This window comes from Polyodon spathula, chromosome 7, assembly GCF_017654505.1.
Source record: "Polyodon spathula isolate WHYD16114869_AA chromosome 7, ASM1765450v1, whole genome shotgun sequence".
Lineage (NCBI taxonomy): Eukaryota > Metazoa > Chordata > Actinopteri > Acipenseriformes > Polyodontidae > Polyodon > Polyodon spathula.
In genome coordinates, this window is record NC_054540.1 from 32,364,520 (window position 1) to 32,383,076 (window position 18,557).

General features: G+C 41.6%; 1 protein-coding gene across 2 annotated transcripts in view; it reads left to right on the forward strand.

Annotated features, from left to right (window-relative positions):
- b4galnt3b (beta-1,4-N-acetyl-galactosaminyl transferase 3b) overlaps positions 1-13,966 on the forward strand; it is a 49,557-nt gene extending 35,591 nt beyond the window's left edge. For both annotated transcript variants that reach the window (XM_041255310.1, XM_041255311.1), the window contains 6 exons: positions 457-719; positions 1,013-1,166; positions 1,684-1,756; positions 2,790-2,943; positions 3,630-3,756; positions 9,203-13,966. In XM_041255310.1, the coding sequence (XP_041111244.1) occupies positions 457-719; positions 1,013-1,166; positions 1,684-1,756; positions 2,790-2,943; positions 3,630-3,756; positions 9,203-9,305 (874 nt within the window). In that variant the 3' untranslated portion in view covers positions 9,306-13,966. The remainder of the gene's footprint in view (positions 1-456; positions 720-1,012; positions 1,167-1,683; positions 1,757-2,789; positions 2,944-3,629; positions 3,757-9,202) is intronic.
- The last annotated feature ends 4,591 nt before the right edge of the window (positions 13,967-18,557 follow it).

The window sequence follows — 18,557 nt, forward strand, 5'->3', positions numbered from 1 at the left end:
GCCATAGAGATGGGAAAGGTTGAGGCTTGCAAACTAGGCGACACCAGCCAGCGCACACAGTTTCACTTAATTTGAGCTTCTAGTACTGTTGTACATTTTGTTTCATTGTTGCGATTCACTGTATCTGCTACTTACTATCACAGCAACATCTACTGTACCCTCATGCACCACACTCTCATAAGAGCAATGTTGTCTGAAAAATTCATAGCATTTCCAATGTGAATGCAAGTAAACACAGATTGGCATATGACTTGACGGTCCAGGTAACAAGCTCATATGTGTCTTACTAAACACATAGCGAAACCAGGAATGGATCAAACTGTTATGCAATGGGGTTCTTATTCATGTATTGGTATTTCAGTGTTCTCTACCCCTCTCTCCTCTCCCAGGCTCTACTCCCTGTCTTGTCTTCATGTATTGGTATCTCAGTGTCCTGACCCCTCTCTCCTCTCCCAGGCTCTACTCTCTGAAGCGTGTTGTGAATGTGGAGAAGCGCCTTGACCTGGTCCAGGGCAGCCGCTACCTGCTGGATCTGGAGCTGCTGGAGGGTGGGGCGCGGGTTGTGCGCCTCTCGCAGTTTGTCTTTGCTCTGAACCCCCTGTCCCTGGCCCATGGGAGCTCCCCCCGGCTCCACCCCCCACTCCCCAAAGAGCCGCTGCTATGCCGGCCGCTGGGACTGACCCCCAGGAACGAGGCCATGATCCACTTCATTGTGCCAGGTCAGTGAGTTCTGTCCTCTCACACTGTCGCCTGCAAATTTTACACTGCAGTCTGTTTGAGTGAGGGTGTTATTGCCTCTGACTTTTCTATCTAGTTAAACCTCCTAGCAACAATGTGATCGCCTTAGGTAGGGGGTGGAGCAGGGTGTGGGTTTGCGGCAGGGGGAGGGGCTGAGGCAGAGGGAGGAGCTAGAGTGGGTGGGAGAGAGAGGAATGGGGGGAGATTCAAAGACAAGGGCAGAGGTAGCCAGAGGGGGGCTGTTGAGGAGCTGTTGAATGTGTTTCTCTCACAGTGAAGGACCAGGCTCGCTGGGTTCAGCAGTTCATCACAGACATGGAGGAGCTGTACAGAGAGACTGGGGACGAGAACTTCAACGTGATCATCACTGACTACAGCAGCACTGACATGGATGTGGGGAGGGCACTGAGACGAGCAGCACTGCCCAGGTACAGAAAACGCAGGGCAGCTCCTCAAGACGTTTCTAGAGATCTGCGGAGCGCAGAATCCAAGCAGCTGTATTCCATCCATTTTCATTGAAGTAATATATTTAGAAATTGATTGAAAGCGTCATGTCTAACAAGTTGCTTCCCGACGCCACAGACCTGTATAGAGACCTGGAAATGGTAACTGCACTCTGATCTTGTGTATACTCACAACACTTGCTTCATTCTGTTTCAGTGTAAGACTGCACTCAAACTGGTTATCAAGTTAAGTGACTGAGCCACTCTGAGCAAATCAGCGAAACAACTCCCTAATCAGTGTTCTCCATGGGCTCTTCTCTCTCTCTCACACACACAAACACACACACAGTATAACATCTTGCACTGATCCCTGAAGAAGGCCCAAAAACTGTTTTATATCTGAACTGGAATGCTAAATGCTGTGCTGTCCTCTGCGGCTCCGTGCTGTGTTGCTTTCACCTGAATGCAGCTGTAACTGGTGTCACTGGTTTATCTGCTTCAGGTTCCAGTATGTCAAGCTGGGGGGGAACTTTGAACGCTCTGCGGGCCTCCAGGCGGGCATCAATCTCATCCAGGTAGGAGAGAGGGGCGGGAATCACCAGCCAGGGGGCAATGTGACGGCAATGCACTAGCCCTGCTGCATCCTGGGGTTCAGAACTCCTCTCAGTGAAGTCTGTTATTATTAGTGTTATTATTAATAACATTGTGATCCGGAGCCAGAAGTTTGAGCAGGTTTAGAAACTCACACTAGCACTGCTGTAGCACCCAGTCCTAGGGTTCAGAACTCTCATTAATGAAGTGTTGAAACATCAGCTCTGTACAGCAGGTTTGGCCTGTTACACTTTTTAAGTGCAGGGTAATTCATATTTTATGCAACATTGCTGGAGCATCATGAAAACTGGAGGATGAGAGAGGGTCTGTGACAGATATTGTGATGCACTGTTTGATCACCAGGGGGTAGTTCAGTAACATCAACAGTAAAGGAGAATTGAAAACCGTGCACAATTGTAAATTATGACTTCTCTTGTGTACAGTATCTAGAGAAATCTGTTTATGGTTGAGGACATTCTTCAGTTTCCGAATAGAAATGTGTATGGGGTTTCCCACAGCAAGAGCGCCGCAGTGTGTATTAAATGACAGTGAAAGCATGCTGTAGCATAGCCAAGCATTGTAAAGCACAGAGAGGTATGGTGAAGCATATTTTTAAAAAAACAGACCACAGTAAACTAACCCTTATAAAATACTCCCATAGTAAAAGCATAGCAAACTGTAATAAAGCACAATAAAGCATAGTAAAGCAAACTGATAAACCTATGGTAAATGCATAGGGATCCATAGGAAAACTACTTAAGTTTCTAAGGGAGGGTGCACATATTTTCCCTGTGCAAACTATGGTTGTGCAGCAGGTGGGCGGGGGATGGGGTTGTTTTCAGTGATACTGACTGCTCTGGTTTTGAATTTCCATAAAAAATGTATTAAACCCACACTGGCAGGTCTAGTGTACAACTCAGCACCTTGCTGTTGGGAGACCAGGGCTTCAATCTTGTTTCTCCAACTGTTTCTCTCTCTCTCTTTCTGTGTGTGTGTGTGTGTGTGTTTTGCTCTCAGGACAACAGCAGCATCGTGTTCCTGTGTGATCTTCACATCCACTTCCCCACCTCCATCCTTGACAGCATCCGCAAGCACTGTGTGGAGGGCAGGCTGGTCTTCGCCCCCATAGTCCTACGCATGAACTGCGGGGCTTCTGCACAGGAGCCAGACGGTACTGCGCATCACACACGCTTATCAGGGCTGGAAACAGGACTCCTGTTATTGAGCAGCCTGATCCTTTCTGTTTAATAAGACACCCCTGAGCTTGTTACCTATGCACTATGGCTAATCACAGTCATAGTAAAACCTGGAATTAGTGAAACTGCTATGCAATAGGAGTCTTATTCCTATGCCTGCTCATAAATCTCTAAAAAGTTTTGTCTAAAACTGTTATGAAACATTTTGTGCATGCTATAAATGCTCTGAGCATACCCAGTCAGATTAATCATTCATTCATTCATTCATTCATTAAAACATATTTACCAATACTTTTTAAAAAATGATCTTGGGTAAAAGCTCAGGTGTGTCCTATTAAACTCCTAGCCAAACCAGGAATGGGTCAAACTGCTTTGCAACGGGAGTCTTATTTCCATTCCTGAGTTGTATTACTCTAATAAAATGTGCCTTCATTTTTATGATCTGAATTTTAAATCCAAACATGTCTTCCTAATATGCAGTGAAGTCAACTGTGTCAATGGGAGGAAAACACTAGACAGATCATTAGTGTTAAAGCGGCGGTGCTTAGCTCCGTCACTGTTTAGATCATTAAAACAGAGCCCCACGTGTGAGGCTGATGTTCTTCACAAGCAGGGGGCAGCAGGTCAGTAAAGTAACAGGCTGTGTCCACTCTGCTTGCAGGTTACTGGGAGGTGAATGGATTCGGATTGCTGGGACTCTACAAGTCGGACCTGGACTCTGTGGGTGGGATGAACACCAGGGAATTCCGGGATCGCTGGGGGGGAGAAGACTGGGAGCTGCTGGACAGGTAACCAGCAAGAGCAAGACAGCACAGGAATACAGTGTGAAGAGTCTCAATCCGTTCACTTAATGGAGGTTGAGTATCAATCCATTCACTTATACAGAGCTTGAGTATGAATCCATGCACTTGCAGTTTTATTCAGCCAAGGCTCAGTGCAGGTTTTCCTGTAGTGCAAAGTTGTCATCCAAGAAGACTGGAACAAAGGCCTTTATGAACCGTGAAACACCAAAGTAATGTTTGGTTATATATATAATATGCTGGGACAAATATTCAAATGAATATTTTTGACATGTATTCAGATACAAAAATCAGATGTTCGTATTCACTACAAATGACAAAAATACCTTGCACTTATTTACCGTCTCACCAGAAGTTGTGCGACAGTTTTAAAAAATGGCAAATAAATAAAAGCTCTGTGTGACTACGTTCCCTCTAAGACTTTCATTTAGTTAGCCACTGTGGCTAAAGTAACTTAACATTTTTTAGCCACACTGGAAATACATAAGCCACTTAACAACACTGTAAACAAGTTAAACATACTGTTTCACAAGGCAATAAGACATGTATTTTATTTGAAAACGCATAGATATTTACACTGCCTTCCAAAAAGTATTGGGACAGTGAAGTCTAAACTGGGATTTTCACTATGAACTCTGATAATAATCATTTCTCCTGGGGGAAAAAAAAAAAACATGACTGATAAGTGTTTCATTTTTAATAGTCAATTCAGTTCTACCGTCTTGGGTCAATTAAACAAATTGATAGTGTTGAACCTGTTTATTTTGAAGGAGCAAAAGTATTGGGATAATTGGCTGACAGGTGTCTCTTGTTGGTCAGGTGTTTGTTGTTGGGTAATTAGGCTCTCATAAGAGTCAAATCAGTATGAAAACCAAAGCACTTTCTCTTAAAGAAAAGCAGGCAATTTTGAAGGTGAAAGAAAAGAAAAACTCAATCAGAACCATAGCACAGAAATTGGGCATACCAAAATTAACAATTTCGAATATACTGAAGAAGAAAGAAACCACAGGTATAATTATCAATCAGCCAAGACCGGGACGGCAAAGAACAACATCTGCAGTTGATGACAGAAATATTATTCAAACTGTCAAGGAAAACCCTAAAACAGTGAAATCACCAACAGCCTCCAGAGCGAAGGGGTGAAGGTAACAAAATCCACAGTTTGCAGAAGACTGAAACAGCAGAAGTTCAAAGGCTACACCACAAGATATAAACCTCTCATCAGCACCAAGAACAGAAAAGCCAGATTAGAATTTGCTCAGAAGTACAAAGATGAGCCAGGAACAAAGTTTTATGGACAGATGAGACGAAGATAAACTTTTACCAAAGTGATGGAAAGGTTAAAGTGTGGAGAAAGAAATGAACTGCAGATGCTCCAAAGAATACCACTTCATCTGTGAAACATGGTGGAGGTAATGTCATGGCCTAGGCATGCATGGCCATTTCTGGAATTTGACTCACTCATCTTTATTGATGATGTAAGTAATGATGGCAGCAGCAGAATGAATTCTGAAGTTTACAGAAACATTTTGTCTGCTTATGTAGAAGAAAATGCTTCCATACTTATTGGGCGGCACTTCACCATGCAGCATGACAATGACCCAAAACAAACAGCCAATGCAACCAGGGAGTTCATTAGGAGAAAAATGTGGCAAATCTTAGACTGGCCAAGTCAATTCCAGATTTGAATCCAATTGAGCATGCATTTTACATGCTGAATTAAAAAATGAAGTCAGAACACCCCAAGAATAGACAAGAACTCAAAATGGCTGCAGCAAAGGCTTGGCAAAGCATCTCGGATGATTACACAAAGAGTTTGGTGAGCTCAATGGGTCACAGACTTTATGCAGTTATTGCCTCAAAGGGATATGAAACCAAATACTGACTTTTACACCCTGAAAGTTACTTGAATGTGTCCCAATACTTATGGTCACTTGAAATAAGTGGGTTGAACACAAAGTATGTTTTTGTTCTAATATGATCAAGTGTATGCATGGAATTACCCAAAAATAAAACATATTATTGTACCTATTGTTCATATTAATCTCATAATCACAAATACAAATTGCTTGACTGTAAGGCAAAAATGTAATCAATGACTGCCAAACTTGTCCCACATGAAAAAACGTCATTTCAGATTTCTAAATAATAAATAGGTTTGCAGTGGTGTTCATGTACTGCCTAATCCTTTACATTGTTTTGACAGTGACACGGTTTCCTTTCCACTTTTGTACCGTGTTCTTTAACCTGGGACTATTAACAGTAACATTGCACCGATTCTGACATTAAAACTGTATATCGGTGACACGAATCTTTCTTTTTAAAATAATAATCCACTGTATTTCCAAAATATATTTCAACACACTTTAAAATGATAGAAATAGCAAACAATGAAAAAAGAAAACTTAACTGTGATCTGAAGCTGCGTATTTCTGGCTTGCCGTCTCTAGAAATGTTCTTTTGGGACCAGAGCTCTGTGTGATATGTGAGATTTGTGAAATATATTTATATTATATATATATATATATATGAAAAAAATATTTAAAAAACACAGAATCAACACAACAGCTCTTGTGCCTCTATTTTAAAGTTTTAGACAGAAAAAACTACACAAACCATACTATACGTGCGCACGGATAGTGCTCTCTATGGAAAGCCTTTAAACAGTTCCTGACTTCATGAAAACGTTGTGTATTGATTTTTATATAGATTGTATATATTATATATACAGTGCCTATAGAAAGTTTACACCCCCCCTTGAACTTTTTTCACATTTTGTTGCGTCAGTGCCTCAGAGTTTCATGCATTTAAATGAGGATTTTTTTCTTCCCAGTTATCTACACACCATACTCCACACTGTTAAGGGGAAAAAAAGTTTTTATTGAGAAAAATTATATATTCAAAATATAAAACTGAAAGATCATAATTGGATAAGTCCCCCCCCCCCCCCTGAGTTAATACTTGATGGAAGCACTTTTGGCAGCAATTACAGCTGTGAGTCTGTTGGGATAGGTCTCTACCAACTTTGCACACCTATATTTGACCATTCTACTTTACAAAACTGTTCAAGCTCCGTCAAGTTCCTTGGGGAGCGCTGATGGACAGCAATCTTCAAGTCATGCCACAAATTTTCAATTGGATTCAGGTTGGGGCTCTGACTGGGCCACTCAAGGACATTTACTTTTTTGTTCCTTAGCCACTACATTGTAGCTTTGGCTGTGTGCTTTGGGTCGTTGTCATGCTGAAAGTTGAACTTCCGTCCCAGTTTCAGCTTTCTTGCAGAGGGTAGCAGGTTTTCCTTAAGGACTTCTCTGTACTTTGCTCCATTCATTTTCCCTTCCATCCTATCAAGTGTCCCAGCCCCTGCCGATGAGAAATATCCCCATAACATGATGCTGCCACCACCATGCTTCACAGTAGGGATGGTGTTCTTTGGGGGATGCGCTGTGTTGGGTTTGTGCCAAACATAACGCTTTGCATTTAGGCCAAAAAGTTCCATTTTAATTTCGTCAGACCACAAAACTTTTAGCCACATGGCTACAGAATCTCCTGAGTGTTTTTTTGCATACTTCAAACTGGATTCAAGGTGGGCTTTCTTGAGTAATGGCTTCCTTCTTGCCACCCTGCCATACATGCAAGATTTGTGGAGTGCTTGGGATATTGTTGTCACATGTACGCTTTGACCAGTCTTGGCCATAAAAGCCTGTAGCTCTTGCAAAGTTGCCATTGGCCTCTTCATAACCTCCCTGATCTAGACAGGGTATTGCTGGTGCCATATACCTTCCACTTCTTAATAATCGTCTTGACTGTGCTCCAAGGGCTATTCAATGCCTCTGATTTTTTTTTTTTTTTTTTTATACCTATCCCCTGATCTGTACCTTGTCAACAACTTTGTCCCGGTGTTCTTTTGCTCATGGTTGAGTCTTTGCTTTGAAATGCACTACCCAGCAGAGGGAACCTACAGGAAATGCTGAATTTGTCCTGAAATTATGTGAATCACTACAATTTAACACAGGTGGTGGCCACTTAACTTGGTGTGTGATTTTGAAGGTGATCTGAGCTCATTTAGGATTGCAATTACAAGGGGGGTGGACACTTATCCAACCAAGCTATTTCAGTTTTTATTTTTAATTAATTTTCTACAAATTTCTAGAATTTTTTTTTTCTCTTGGAAGTTATGGGGTAGGATGTGTAGATAAATGAAAAAAAAAACTATTTTAATCCATTTTAATTACAGGCCATAAGGCAACAAAAGTTGAACATTTTGAAAGGGGGTGTAGACTTTTTATAGGCTCTGTATTTATTTTGTTGCGACTTTTTATATGGAATGTAATTTAAACGAACCACAACAGTCCCCTTCCCCTTCATTTTACAACGCCATTTCCACGTTTTGTTTATTTGAAGTGTTTAAAGTTAAATTTCAGTTTTCGTTTGCTTGTTCAGCTACAAAAAGGCACCAGTAAAGCTCATGTTATTACTTTATGAAAACATGTCAATGGCCACTGTTTACTGTGTAGAAACGGCAATGGCAAGGAATGAAAAAAATAAAAATAAAAATAACATGCATTGTCAACTTTAGATACTATTTATTTTGGAAATAAACAAAACAATGTTTTACTTGAACTATTTGGTATCCTTTGTTTTGTAGTAAGTTCCCTGGGGTAAAGTAAGTCCTACACAACCTATAGGGCCACGACCACGCCCCCCTGCCCCTGCTACTATGCTGTCTCTGCCTGCGTTCAGAGCAATATAATGGCTTCTATTACTTTTTGAAAAACAAATGATTATCTGAACAAATTTTTAAATTATGAGCGAACATGAAAATCCTGTGTTCATCCCAGCACTAAAATATATATATATATATATATATATATATATATATATATATATATATATATATATATATATATATATATATATATATATATATATATAATGTTCACTCACACACCTTCAGCCTTGGTTCAGGCCTTGAGCACACACTAAAAGCCATACAAATCCTGTCCACGCCTGTGCCCCATGCTTCCTGCAAAACAACGTTGAACTTCATTTCAGTTCCTGCAAGCTATGCAAAATTGTTACAATTTCATCAGTCAAAGTATAAGTGCTATTCTTTCTAGCCAAAGCTCAGTAATTTAATACTGACCCTACAGGTCATCTGCACAATTTATTTGTGATCCTTCAGTGTTCTCATTATAAGGTGGGACACAAATAACACAGTGTGCTAAATTGGGGGCACTTTTTTTAGTACAACAAGGCTGAGGCAGAGGTTCTTAGGCAGAGGTATTGCCATGCAAGTGGAGACACCGATTAAAATATGATTTAAAAAAATGATACTGATACAAATGGGTGCAGTTCTGATTCTACTGTATTTGAATATTTATGTTTGGTCTCTGGTTTGGCGCTTCTCCCACTCTCTCTCTCCTCCCTGCAGGATTGTACAGGCAGGGCTGGACGTGGAGCGGATTTACCTGAGAAAGTTCTTCCATCACTTCCACAGCAAGAGGGGGATGTGGAACCGGAGACTACGATCCTGACTGAGGGAAACCAGATGGCTGTTAGACATTTTAGACTGCAGATTCAACCTTGCAAAAAACAAAAAAACAAAACAAAAAAAAACAAAACAATGCTGCTTTCGACTTGTCTATAGATGGGGTGCACCGGTGGCTGGTGTGCTGTTTGCAGGGGAGTACTGGGAAAACTGGGGAGCTGGAGAATCTGCATTCTGCCCATGTGACTGAGTTACAGCACAACCTGGAAGCTGAGTGGACACATTGGACTCTGGTGGAAATGCTCAAGCCCAGGGTCTTCTCTGGGTCATTTAAGACAGTTCAATAATGCTCAAGGTGAATACTTGAAATTTAGGAGACATAGGAAGGAGGTGATGGCACAAGAACATTTATTTGGGTTCACTTTCTAACTTTTTTACATCAATGGTTGTCAGTCTCTCAGACGTTTTACTTTAACGTGAATGCTTAGAATTCTGCAGGAGATTTTGTTGCACCATCACAGTGTCCTACATAAACACTGAGGTCCTGCTAAGGTACTGGCACTGTTTACACCTAGATGTAGACTGCAAGTACACGGTCCTTTTTAATGAATTGTGGTGCTAGTGGTACTGAACTGGGAGAAAGCCTAATGGGTGTAGAACGGCACAAAGTGATTACTGGGATCAAGCTGTCCACAGGTGAGGGTCTTTGCTGTCGATCAGGCTAATTTACCATTCAGACTGAAACAAGTGAAGAAGCAGCTGCTTGGGTTTGTGTGGATCGCTCTTCTCTACAGTCTAAGTGAAGCAGCCATCATCACGAACCAAAGCGGCTGTTTTTCACTTGTTTGAAATGCTAAATTAGCCCAGTCAACACCAATGACCCGCACCTGATTTAAATGCAGAGCTTAATAATCGAACGATTGGTTGGTGCAAGCGCTACGTGAGTGTCAATTTCACAGTGAATGCGTCTCCCCCGAAAGGAGAGCCTGTTGACAGGACTGGCCTGCACTATGCCTGTCCAGATGACCTGACTCTACAGAGACTGTGTTCTATCCGTGGACACTGCTGCAGTGACTTGTGGGAGTGTTTACTTCACACACCCTTGTGTTTCTGTATGTGCTCTGTGTGTTCTGTATTTATCTATCTATCTATCTATCTCTATCTATCTATCTATATGATGTGCAACTAAACACTGTCCAATATGTTTTTGTATTTTATTTTAAGAAAAGTAATTTATGAAAACACTTTGTGTGAAGATGTACTACTCCCTTTGATTGATTAAGCACAGAATACAATTAAAGTGGGCAGTTTTTCAAATTATAGATTTACTTCCTGTGCACTTGGTTCTCTGCAGTAGTCGAGCTGCAATTGGACCACATGTCCTACAGCACAGGAACTGGTCAGTATTGAGGAATTAACTAAATCTCCATTTCCCAAACTAAATAGTTCAATTACAATCAAAAAACCAAACAATGTTCAGCACAATGAAAGGGGGCTCTGATAATGCAGATAATAAATGTTAATAAAATTAATTGAAAAGCCTTGGGTTGTATGAGTTACAGTCTCTGTTGAGGTCTAAAGGGCTGTAGCCGATACAGCCAGGACTGCTAGTTCAACAGGCCTCACTGTTTAGGAGTGCGTGAGGGCTGATCCACCCGCTTTTACAGCAGAGCCTTGAGCAGGATGGTGCCCGCAGAGCCTAAAGATCAGTCTTGCACTTCTATGAATCAGGCAGTACAGACAGAGTGGGTTTTAAAGAAAGTTCAGTCTTGCACACTATGATTCAGGAAGCACAGCAGCAGCATTGCAATCAGGCTAGGTGAGGGGAAGTGTAGGGGCAGCAGCAGCATTGCAATCAGGCTGGGTGAGAGGGTAGTGTGGGGACAGCAGCAGCATTGCAATCGGGCTGGGTGAGAGGGGAGTGTGGAGGCAGCAGCAGCATTGCAATCAGGCTGCGTGAGGGGAGTATGGTGGCAGCAGCAGCATTGCAATCAGGCTGGGTGAGGGGAGTGTGGGGGCAGCAGCAGCATTGCAGTCTGGCTGGATGAGCATTGCAATTGGTCTGAGTGTGGGGGCAGCAGCATTGTAATCAAGCTAGGTGAGGGGGAGCCCCTCACACAACATGGCTATCTTCTTTTGTTTTGTTTTAAAGAGTGTTTTAGCTCTAAAGAGATGCTTCAAGAAGTTATTCTGTATCAGTGACCTGTTTCTATGGATACTCAGGGCTTGGGCTGAGTTTTGGTACTTGGGCATGTATAATTTCTGTGAAAATGAGTATTTGTGTGCAGTCATAATTTGCATTCAAATTAAATGTCATATAAACTGATTAATCGTTTTATGTGTTTGTTTTCTATGTAATAAAGATTTCAAGGAAAATGACTGACAGCCTGGGACTGTCCAAGCAGCTGCAGTGTGTAGTATTAAAACAGGGTTCAGGAAGTTCCACTGATCAAAATTATTTTGATATTAAGCAAAGGAAATGGAAATATGTTGATACTGTAATAGGGAAGAGCTGTGGACATACAAGGCAGTATGAGAGAAACTGTCCTGTGTTTTTTAAATGAAAATGCAATCCCAAACGTGAATGGCTAATCAAATAAAACAGGAAGTCAGTTTCAAAGATGATTTTATTAATTAAAACTGTTCCACACTGGGATGGGCTTTACTATCTCAAAGGAGGAGTCTGGTTGAAAATGTGCCTCTGTTTAAGTCATTAGAAGACTTCTGCTGTATTAGAGGTTCATTGTCTAAAAACCTTGAACTGGGCTCCAAGCAATAGTGTGCTTGGCATATGAGGTCCCCGTGTCTCCCCTGGTAAAGGCACAACCGCATGGTGTACAGGGCGAGTCATACAGTCATGGGAGCAGAGGGGTCCCCTAGTGTCTCCCCTGGTAAAGACAGTGTCACAGGGTGAGTCATATAGTAAGGGGAGCACAGGGGTCCCCTAGTGTTTCCACTACTAAAGGGACAGTCGCAGGGTGAGCCATAGTCATGGGAGCACAGGGGTCCCCTAGGTCTCCCCTGATAAAGGCACAGTCGCAGGGTAAGTCATAGAGGCTCTTCCTTGGTAAAGACACAGTCCCAGGGTGAGTCATAGTCATGGGAGCACAGGGGTCCCCTAGGTCTCCCCTGGTAAAGGCACAGTCGCGTAGTGTGCAGGGCGAGTCATATAAATCAGGGGAGTTCATGTTCCTGGCTCTCTGAATTTGCTGATCTTTGCTGGAGATTATGGAGCATTGGCTCTGGCGCTCCCACAGGTTAGGGAGGCAAAACCTTCAGTGACTGCAGACCCTACCAGCAGCCACCCCGTGGGCTCAGGCAGACACGAGTGTAGGGTGTCTCTTCATATATAAGGATGTAATTTCATAGAGATTGAGCAGACCGAACCAAGGCTGCATGACATCTTTGTATCTCTTACGTGACATATGAACTTAGCAACAAGTTGTAGTAACAGTTTCCCATAACTTTCAGATGAAATGTAAACAAATAGGTGGTACAAATTGTTTTTTTTTTTTTAGGTCTATTTAAATACTGGGACAGAACTACTGAATACGTCACATCTGATATGGGTGAATGGAGCATTGTGTGTTCTGTATGTACACCTGCTAAAGCAGAAATACACATTTCCAGTTTGTGTGGGTGTATTGAATGCCATTGATTGTAAGATAATATAATATTTTTTGTTCATCCTTATTAACTGACACTAGCACACAGACACTGCAGCAAAGAACTTCCAGAAATACATTTCACTCACAGGATTTAAATGCATATTTCTTTGGTAATTTAAAAGCATCAAAGTACCCTGTCTAGATCTGGTAGTACAAAGCGTTGACTTGTTTCGGGTCTCTGTTAAGTTTGTTGCTCGCATATGATGGTGTGGTACAAGGCAGGCCATAAATCAGCCATAGTCAGTGATCCAGCTTTCAGGCAAAGTTTTTAAACTAGTGAATAACTACAAAGATTTGGAAGTATGGTTAGATGGGAATTTGAATATTACAACACCTATTGATATGCTCTCAAAAAACCCTAAAATTTAATTTTGGGTTATTTTTATAGACATGAATCCTTTTTTTGAGAGCAAACTAGAAAACAACTGATCTTGAGTACATTTTTGCCTCTGATTGACTATGGTGACATTATTTATAAACCATCTACTACCATTGTCTTATGAAAAGCAGATCCATTGCACCATCCTGAATTGAGGTCTATAACCAGCCTTGGCTACTCGGGTCATCCTTGTGATTTATATAGATTGGCTGTTCTGAATTCTTTATCTTCACAATGATTGAAGTACTGCTATATAATTGTTTATAAGGCTGTCCTTGAGAAAAACCCAAACGATCCTAATAAATTGCTAATTACCTCTAGTAGTACTTATAATCTAGATATCAGACTGTTATACATTGCTAAAGTCCATATGCAACTTGGAAAGAAAAAGGCATTAAGTTTGCTTGCTCCGTGGTCTTGGAGTAAACTTCAGGAAGAACTGAAATGTACTGTCCTGTTAAAAAAAATTGACAATTTCTTTGGTTTGGCCGGTGCTGCTGAATTGTTTCTTGCAATTTGATTAACTTGTATGGCATTGGTTGTGCTCATTTGAATTTGTGATTTTTGCATTGTATGCCACCTAATTGACCAGGTCTCCCTTGATAAAGTCAGTGGGACTTTCCTGGTTAAATAAATAAAAAGGCTAACCTGGAAGTACAAGGATGCTTTCTGATTAAACGAAAACCAAACCGCAACGACGACTGAACACAGACACGTTACAACATAATTGAACTACAAAACACCCGATAAACCAACACGACAGTCCAACCATCAATAAAACACTAAAACAGTAACATACGGGTTTGGATTAACACGGTCCAGAGGTGAACTAATTTCAGTCCCAGCCTTCGAACATGGACTCATAATATATAGCTCACAATTCTAGAAAACCCAGCAGTTTAATTTACAGCACTTCTTACTGTAATTTAGCACACACACATGGAACTAACCATTAATGTTGTTCAGTCACTGAAAGGAAGGAATTCCCAGGTCTTGGATATTTTACAGCTGTGTATGTCATCAGGTATCTGAGATTTGACTGAGATTTGTGGTCTCAATCCCGCTAAAACTTAAATTCTAAACCCATTGAAGACAAATGTGTTCCTTTTGGTGTCCAATATCTTTAATCAATGTTGATGCAAAGATCTTAACAAAAATGTACATTTAAATTTATTGGTTACAGTAATTAACTGTGAAAAGGTAAAACTCTTGTACTCACCTATCGTTGTCTTGACCTTTCTGCTCCCTCCTTTCTTCCTACACCCCCTCCACTCCTCCACCACCAGCAGATTAGTTGTACCCCCCTCCGTTATCCTGCTTCCAGAGCCTGCTTTTTCTCCACCTTTGCCCCTCAGTGGTTGAACAGCCTACCCATGGACATCAGGAGTGCTCCTTCCCTGACCACCTTCCAATGCCTCCTCAAGACACACCTATACAGACAGCATTGTACTTGATAACTGCTCTTATATGTAATGTGATATTTTGTAACAATTGTAAGTCGCCCTGGATAAGGGTGTCTAAGAAATACATAATAACAATTAAAAATAATAAAGTGCTGTTTTGAAGTCATTTTATCAACATTTTAATGCCTTGTGTTTGTTTTAAAATCTAATAAAAGATTTTCTTAAATGCGATAAACAATTAACAAAAAACAGCACCAGGAAATAGGAAATAAAGCACTAGATTCTAAAAGTTTTTTCATCTGAAAGATTTTTGAGGTGAGACACTCCCAGTCACCCATGCTTTTTAACACTTTTAAGTCAATATCTTTGAGATTTTAGCCCAGATTGACTTATTTATTTAAATGATTTAAAAGCCTTCCACTTTGTCAAGTCACTTAGCAACTCGGAATAAAGTGCTAAGACTCTGAAACTTTAATCAATGACAAGATCGGACATCAAGTCAGCTATCCCCACTGCTGCTTTCTTCATTACCATGTACTTATTGCCCTCCTGCAACATTCTCTTTAGGTTGGCCCAGAAGACCTGCTGTTTCCTCTTCTCCCTGGGCCACTCCAGGTAGGTCTGCTGCCTGAGCAGGGTCCGTAGCTTCATGAACTTCCTGGGCAGGGAGTCTGCAAGAATAGGCTCCAGCAGGATGAATACCAGGGAGTCCTGCTGGATAGTGAGCGTCCTGTGCAGGGCGAAGAAGGGCTCGTAGTTACACCACTCGCTCTGAATGAAGCTCTTGGAGAGCACAAACAGGGTCTTATAGCTGCTCTCTGCCCAGTTGATGATCCAGCCCCCAGCACAAAGTCACACAGGTGGATGCAAAGGCTGAAGTCCGCCTTTTCCATGTTGGAGCCAATAAAAGAGCAGAGAGGCAGGCATTCTATAAAATATAATGAAGACACTTGCCATACCATGGCTTCCTGGGTTCCTGTTGTATTAACATTATGAAAACAAAACTGTTCAGTACCGATAATTATTAAACCTTTGCCAAATAAGGTATCATCTTAAAATATGTCATTGTGTTTGAGCTCCTGATCTCTACAAAGTAACTGAATGCAATGTTGCACAAACTAACAATATGACCCTGAATGGTCATTTCAGAGGCTGGACAGTGCTAAGAAATTCCGACCTATGATTTGTTAGAACCTCATCATAGGAGCAAAAATAGTTTAACTATTTGTCTGTCATGTGATTGGTTCACATAACTGTCAGTCCTACCCCTATTCAAAGGAATACGCTCCAACTGCACTCCATGTGCACAAGATTAAATGGCTGAATGAAAAAACTGATAAATAGCAAGCCTGTGGTTTAACAGAAAATGAATTACAAAGCATACAAAGGTCGTCTCCTGGTTGTCTACCTAGATACATGTCACTTTTCAAAGGAATAGGATGTAGCTACATTGCAGTTCCACCATTTTGATACCATAATTTGAAGGCTTACTGGGCATGTACTGCCTGAAAGGACACCTCCCTCGGAACGGGACAAGTGGTTCATGTCATATCAGAAAGGTTGCCCAGGATGTAGGGCTTCTTCAGCCTGTCAACAAACATTTCCCAGACATAACGGATTGCTGCTAGTTTATCAGTTGTTCTTCTCTCCTGTCTTGTCTGTTTGTTGTCAAATTTTAGGAATCTCAAGATACTCTTGAATCTTTTTTTTCTGGAATGGCGGGTGATAAAATGGGTTGCCCATTTTGCTGTGACCAAAGGGAAGACAGAGGTTCCAGGTGACCTTTGTCGACTCCTTCAGTAATATTTGTCTCAGTCCGCTGTTTCTGGTTTTCTGGCTGTACATCATTGCCCTCTTTGAACACACGTCTAGCTTCTCTATTTGTTTGTCTTACAATGATATCCAGTATATCAGGGGTAATGAAGAGCTCATATGCAGCTTTGGTGGATGTCACTTGCCCATCTCTAGTAACACCAGGAAGAGACCAAATTATGTTCTGTGCCTGGGGTCTTCCTTGAGGAGGAGGTTCCAGACTCTAAACCTATAATAAAAACAGAACACATTCACATTCAAATAATTTTCATCACAGGACACATTTTCACTCTACTGCAGTTTTATGCTAGTGTCCGGGTAATTATCATTGCAGGCAGACATTTACGTATCTTCCCATTGCATCCAATGACATCATTTCTGTTTGGCTGTTCCACATCTACTGCAACTACAACTCCACTGCCAATTCCCCTAGCTCTCCCTCAGCCTTTTCCACATCCTCTTCCTCTCCCCTGCAGTGGTGCTTCATTTGGAGGTGGACCATCTTGCTCTGCTTGTCCATCACCCTTGTAAGGTTTGATTTCTTCTTAAAAATAATAAGCAAGGGGCTCCTGAGCGGCACATCCAGTAAAGGCGCTCCGCGCGGATGTGCCCTATAGCCTGGAGATTGCAAGTTTGATTCCATGCTATGTCACTGCCGACCGTGACCGGGAGTTCCTAGGGGGTGGCGCACAATTGACCCAGCGCTGCTCAGGGGGGAGGGAGGGCTAGGTCGGCCAGGGTGTCCTCGGCTCACTGCGCACCAGCGACCCCTGTGGTCTGGCCAGGCGCCTGCGGGCTTGCCTGTAAGCTGCCCAGAGCTGCACTGGGTGGCTGCATGGTGAGTCTGCAGTGTGAAAAGATGCAGGCAGCTGACGGCGTATGCTTCAGAGGACAGTGTGTGTTCGACTGAGCTGGCGTCAGTGTAGATGTAGCTTTTCTGAGCAAAAAAATTACTTTCTACAGCACAGATAAACAGCTAGCTTATGTAATTTCCTTGACCAAATTTGGTCTTATTTACCAAGTGTGATACATGGTGTGAGACAAAGCATATTAACAGTTAGCATCTGCAGTTCTTCACTTCAGCAATTGTATGGAGGTAAAACGGCAGACATTCACTTTGTCACCCACACCACTCACCTCCTGACAGGCATGTACACAAAGAGATCAGATTGAAAAAAAAAAAGAACATAGAATGGACGGCAAACCTTGTCGTATGTAGGCATGGCATTGTACTCTAAGTGCCCTTTCATTTGAAGTGCATGTGTATGTGCGTACATCCTGGAGCTGAAGTCGTTAAGAACAACTTAATATGACATAAGTTTTGTTAAATTCTCACAGGCAGCAAAGCGCTATACCCGCGCATCGCATGGTCAAACAACAAGGCTGGTGATTGCAAACTGCTGATGTGTACCAGTTATGTACAACTTGATTTTAGGAAGTCATTGACAATGCATTGATTCAGAGCTTACATTAAACACAGGAAAATCACAGAATATTTACAGACAGTTTCTCACTTCTTTACCATTTCAAGGGGCACATAAGCAAGGGTTGCATAATGGAAAGGAACAAACGGTTAATAAAACAATAAGAGCTTGTTCAATGTAGCTGGAACAGAACAATGTGTACACCGCCCTCGCACAAGGTGTGTGCTTATCATAAAAAGCCTATGTGTTGCATTTGTATAGTGTGTAGTTATTTCTTACACCCTCATCACTAAGGTTACTAATGGTCTATTGATCGTCAGGTTTAGAGTCTGTACCTGACAGGTGATCATTAGCTCTTGTTGGTATAAATTCTTCACCAGTGTTATTAATGTCAAAGTCACCATTAGACGCACTGTCATCATTTAGAATCACCTGCAAAGCTTCTGCTGTTGTATATCTTGTTTAATGTGTAGCCATATTAATGACTTATAGAAGACTGACTACTCATGAATCATGTTTGTTTTTGTTTCACTTTCAGTTTTTGGGAAAAATGCCTTTTAATTTCTTTCAGTTTGGGAAGTAGCTAAGAAAAGTGAACTATTTGTCAGAAAA